The following is a 6,000-nucleotide window of genomic DNA, read 5'->3' as shown; positions in this document are numbered from 1 at the left end:
GGGAAACAAGTCCATTCAGTTTGTGTTGTCATGATTGCTTGCCAATAATTCATAAAACACCATATTTAACGGAATGTCAGCATTTCAACAATTACACATAATCATTCGTACACAACCATGTAAAATCGGACAAAAAAATTAATGTGATCCAAAAACAACTGACGATAAAACCACATGTACCATCTATCATGACATGTAGAATCTCACATACCTGGTGTGTGCATTAAACAGAAATCAACTGATTTTGACGATGCACTCTCTAACGTGCAATAAAAACCAAAACACACAGTGTGTGTGATCACAACAATCTTACAATAAACTTGCAAATTTCTCACTTCCCATAATTCATCTTGGATCAATATGCCCTTCACCACATTATAGAAAGAACATCATACAATTTGTCCACTTGCACAATTACATTTTTTTCTTAGCTATCTTTTTCTCTGCAAGGACACAAAATATTTTGTACTCGTTCAGTACACTCAATTTGTGAGTAATTTTTCACAAGCTTGCATCTCTTGCTAATACTGTTCCTGTTTCTCTCCATACAAACACTGCATTGATCTATGAATAGCATAAACTCAAAAACAACTAGCCGATAAATCCAACTATTCTCAACAAATTATGGATATGACATTAATTAAACAAGAGCTAAAAACTTGTTTGTTTTTCAGTGTGTGTGGATCATCCTCCATGTGCATGAACTGTGAGGGCACAAATCAAATATATACACAGTGTATCAAAAGAAATAATAAGCCAAACTTTTTACAGGTCTGCACATCATTGAAATCACATGAACATTAAAACTTATATAACTTACAAAATTGCAGTAATTTTTTTTTTCACTCCCTCTCACTGGCATGTCAATGAAAATTTGGTGATAAGGCTGATTAATTACTGATTTTTTTTTTTTTTCTGCAGACAGAGCTTGTCTACTATTCATTTTTCAGATTATTTATAAAAATTGTATAGGGAAATCATAAAAAGGGATAATCATAGTTTGTGTAGAAAGAGGGAGAAAATGGCCGAAAGGATAGTGAGGTTTCATCGTTCTAAATATGAGAAGGTTCTATGGTCGGATGGTCCTAATGACAAGGACAAAATACAAAAATCAAGTGGTGCAAATCTTCACCTAAAGTTTGTTTGTTTGTGTGTTTGTGTGTGTGTGTGTGGTGTTTGCATGAGCAGGTGTGTGCATGAATGCGTTAAGTGTGTGTGGAGTGTGCGAGCATGTGCATACATGCAAATTTGCGTTCAGCTTGTGTGCACAGCCCTACTCATATTATGTTGTTTCAGTCAATTCCCAGCTCCTCAGTACAAAACTATTCATCCATAATGATTTGATTTCATGCTCTGGCATGGTTATCAATATGACAACTGTCTTTTAGAGGTAAACAGCCAAAATAAAACTTCTTGGGGGAAAATGTATCTGTAGCTACAGTACATATCATTTAAAAAACAGGTTTCAGCAAAATGATTAGTTTTGTCAGTCCTCCCGACCATCTGTTAAAGTAATGGAATGAGAACCAAAAAATAATAATAGAAAAAAAAACAAACAAGCAAAACACTCGCCTATGTACTTACTACCTACTGACAATTTCTATGCTTAAAAGCAAATAGAGGCAAGCCCGGAATTTCAGCAAAATTGTAAGACTTTCACAATAAAAATGGAAGCTGAGTAAAAAAAAAAAAAATGACACATCAAAGAAATAGCCCAATTTTGCAAGACATCAATTAAAGGGAAGGCAGAGGATACACGTAGTTTGTTAAACCAAACTCTGTGTACAGTGCAGCTTGATATTCAAAGCCCTGTTTTTTGGTAACAACTCCAATTAATGTTGCTACTTCATACACTTCTGATGTAAGCAAGGAGAAAAATAGATGCTTTTCTCTCATGCAAATTTGAAACATGCTACATCTTATGCATACAAAGTGTGAAAAAAATATTGAATTTATGTTTACATTTCTAAAGTATAAGAAAGGCAGTGAAAATGCCAAACATTTTTCTGCTGTGGAAACATGTTTTGCTGTGACACCATTTGCCAGGAAGGAACAAAACGTGTGATGGGACTTTCAAATAGAGAGCTTGCAAGAAAGGGCTACAACTTCCAAGTGTTAGAGAATCATACTCCTCTCCCATAAAATTCAAACAAGGAGCAAAAACAAGGAAACAACCAATAACACCAATGGACCTGACATCATCCTCAGTTGAATCTGTGCAGCTGTTTCTAAAGGGATGTGTCAAGAAAGGCGGGAGACTTTGCCAAAAAATATAGGGTGTATTTCAAGAACCTTGGTGCAAGGAGGGCTGTATGTGAAATGGAGGGAACATTGGAACAAAAAGTTGGTGGCTGGAGGGGGGGGGGCAGAGTGGTGTTTAGAGGAAATCAAGGAGAGGGGAGAGGGCATGGGGAGGGGGTAGGGGTCTAATGTCAGCATTTGAGGTCCAGACAGCGTAGTAAGAAGTCTGAGAGCGTCTGGTAGAGGTCCCTCTCCACCATAAGGTCGGGCAACGCGTGGTCCTGATCCGGATAATACTGCAAGAGGGGAGACATAAAGATTTTTGTAAAGTTTTGTAAATTCAAATCGACTTTATGATAATAATTATCAAATTTCACAAACACATGTGAGTCCAGTAATATAAACACTTGAAGTTACATGTACTTTTATCATTTATACATACATCACTACAGATAACAATGTATGCTTGACAGTAGTGGTAAAAGGGAATTTTTTTTTTTTTGTCACAAAGCAAACAGCTTCATATACATCTACATGTGTTATGTATAATTGGATGCGCAATGGAAATCTCAAACAGTTTTTAAATCTTAGTGCATTGCAACTTTTCATCGTGTTAAAGTTCAACCCAGGAAATAACAAGGGAACTAGTCTAGAACTGCAACATTTGAGACAAAAGCAAAACGACATTTTAACAGAACTATGACTTCTCATAGAATGAATAGATCATTTTGGTCATACTTCATTTCAAATTTATGAATTGAGCATACATCCATCTTTCATGTACGATGCAACATACACAATATATCAGACACAATAGGAGAAGATAAGAATTAAAAAACATCAAAACTTTGATATTGTATTGTTGTAATTTAAAACAAACTATCTCATAATCTTGAAAAAATGCTTTGTACTTGGTTTCACATTATGCATTGTATATCAATGAGAAATACACACATGTCTGGGCTTGCACCAGTACTGGTACAAAGTGGAAGAGTCCCAACCTTGTACCCTTACTGGAATGAGAAGGAAGAATATAGGCTTATACCCCTGAAAGTGGAAAAATCGCAGGCTTGGAGTATAAAGTCTTTACCTGAACTTGGTGAGGAATTCCTTCTTGAACCAGTGATCTCACCAAGTTGGCAGAATTTTGGAAATGAACATTATCTGCATAAGAAAGGGGGGGGGGTGATAGATAGAGAGAGAGATAGATAGACAGAAAAATAGAAAGATAGATAGAGAGATAATAGATAGATGGATAGATGGACAGACAAATACATAGATAGATAGATAGATAGATGGATAGACAGATAGATAGATAGATAGATAGACAGATAGATAAAACACAAGTTTTATTGTAGATCTCCTCATATTTATGATAATCTCATATCTTACAGTAAGTTTTTGCATTTGAATACAAAGCATAGTTCAAATTTGTACAAAAATGATATACCGGTCACATTATAGGGCCTACAGACGACATCATCAAATTCCTAGCAGGTTACCATGCCAACAGACAATCAAATGGCCATTTCTACATGTCCAATTGTGCTCAAACTTTAAAATAATCACACAAATGTTACTAGTGCTAATATAAAGATCATATCAATGAACCGACAAGCAAACTTATTCTTACCATCAGCCAACCCATGGACAAGGAGGTATTTTGTGTTATGGAGAGAGGATGCATGTGCCGACAAGTTGGAATCCTGGTAGGGACAAGGAGAAAAGAAGAAAAAGAGACACAAAAAAAAGTAATGCATAAGAAAGGTAAATCCATGAAAACACTGAGTCACATATTGTAGAAACTGCTGTTATTTTCATGCAATATTATGACGGTGTGGTCGTGTGAATTTCTATAATCAAAGCACTTTTAAACAACTTTTAAACACTCTGAGATTTATTATCGAAAGATTTCATATATGATGTCCAGAGACATTATTCAGCAACCTTACAAAATTTTCTAATGTGTGCAAAAGGGATATCAAAAATTTAATCATTCAATTGGATGAATAAATGCACATACGTCAATTCAAAAGTTGTCCACTTGATCTGTACATACCTTATATGCCTGTAAATTATCTGTGGGTTTTGGGAGGCCCATGTATCTCTCTGTGTAGACTGAATCTATTGGGGAGAGAAACATAAAAACACATGTTAAACAAAAAACAATGGAAACCATGATGTAAAATGCATCTCGGTGTTTAGTAATTCAGTTGATATTCTCGTTGCCTCAGGGTAGAAGATGGAATATTACTCCCTCAGTTAAAACTACTGCAATTTTTGTTCTTTCCTGAGATAAATCAAAGCAACTGAAATTATCTGAGAAATCAATATTAAGAGTTATACACCTGTCAACCAGATCAGGCTATAAGTCTCTACTCACAGAAAATCTTAGTTAGTCAATCTCCCTCAAGAAAAAAAAAAAAAAAATGAGGAATACTCTTTTCATTTTTCTTTGTTTGTTTCGTATTAAAACGGTGCAACAAATACAACTTTGTCTGGGAAGAAAGCAAAAACTAAACATAAATATGATTTTGAAACAAAATCATAAAGCATATTAACACTAAATGGAAGATTCAGGGTTTCATGCATCATATTAACTCAACATACCTTTCAACTCCAAATTTGCTTAGATGGGCAAAGTCTGTTACCTACACAAGCATACGCAATGATGCTTAAAAGCAGCATTGTAGCAATTTTATGTACTGAGGATGGTCTAAATTGAAGAACAAAAATCCTCACCATAAAATCTCCAATCAGTAACAGGAGCGACGGCCATCGTACAGTTGAAGATGCCGTGGGATGCTGCTAACGTTGACGCAAAGCCACCATAAGACTTTGAGACAAAAAAAAAAAAAAAGGACAGGAAAAAAATCCAATTCCATTAAATCTATACATTTATTCAGTAATAAAATCATTTCGAAATATAGTATAAAATGTTAACAAAGTGTAACAGGGAATGCAATGCAAGGAATCCCAGAGACTTGTTGAGATATGATATTTCTTTATGTCCTTGAACATAAATCAGCACACTAGCAATGGTCCAACAGTCTGGGACCAGTAAAAATCAGACGGACCAGGAAAATTTTCATATCACAATTTCTTTGCAACTGATTGACAAATTCCCCTACATCGACGGAAGAATTTCATGAATTTGAACACAATTTCTTTGTCTGTTTGTTTCAAGCTGTACATATAAGCTGATTCTAAACTGGAAGGCACTAACATGGAAAGGAATGAAGGCTGCACAAATAGGATTACTTTCCTGAAAGATGCGGAAAAAAAGAAAGAAAGAATGGAACTCACCCATCCCCATATAGCAGTCTTATTCCAGTCAAGGAACTTCTCAGTCTCAAGAAGAAAACTGAAAATTTAAAGAAGAAAAAATCATAATAATGCACACTTTATTCATGTCATGGTAAAAATTACAAGCATGTGGACAGACATTAAAACCATAATTTACTTTTTGATTCATTAACAAGACATGGTAGTAATGAGTACCTAATGATAAGATCCTCCGAGAAACAGGACAGTCTAAAAAGACTCAAAAGATCACCATCTAAATTTTTGTTTCTAGATACATTAGACCTGTGACAACTGGAAAAAAAAGTTGGAAAGATGAGTAATTGATAATATGTGGCCAACCATAAGAAAAAAAAATCCTGATATAGTTGCTGAATATTGAAAATCTCATTTTGGCACTATGAAATTTTCCATTTATACCTAATTTGTCCTGATGTACCAAACAAACAGAAAGCA

General features: G+C 34.9%; 1 protein-coding gene across 1 annotated transcript in view; it reads right to left on the bottom strand.

The window, feature by feature from the left end:
- Nucleotides 1–2,397: 2,397 nt before the first annotated feature.
- The window catches only part of LOC140245122 (A-type potassium channel modulatory protein DPP6-like), a 266,087-nt gene continuing 262,484 nt past the window's right edge, over nt 2,398–6,000 (bottom strand). The window contains exons 17-22 of the mRNA XM_072324721.1: nt 5,548–5,605; nt 4,984–5,077; nt 4,301–4,365; nt 3,875–3,947; nt 3,332–3,405; nt 2,398–2,537 (exon numbers count right to left, since the gene is read on the bottom strand). Coding sequence (XP_072180822.1) covers nt 2,433–2,537; nt 3,332–3,405; nt 3,875–3,947; nt 4,301–4,365; nt 4,984–5,077; nt 5,548–5,605 — 469 coding nt within the window. The 3' untranslated portion in view covers nt 2,398–2,432. The remainder of the gene's footprint in view (nt 2,538–3,331; nt 3,406–3,874; nt 3,948–4,300; nt 4,366–4,983; nt 5,078–5,547; nt 5,606–6,000) is intronic.

Source organism: Diadema setosum, chromosome 22 (assembly GCF_964275005.1).
Source record: "Diadema setosum chromosome 22, eeDiaSeto1, whole genome shotgun sequence".
NCBI classification, from domain to species: Eukaryota; Metazoa; Echinodermata; class Echinoidea; order Diadematoida; family Diadematidae; genus Diadema; species Diadema setosum.
The sequence above is the reverse complement of the archived record's forward strand: the minus strand, read 5'-3'. Positions and strand labels throughout refer to the sequence as shown.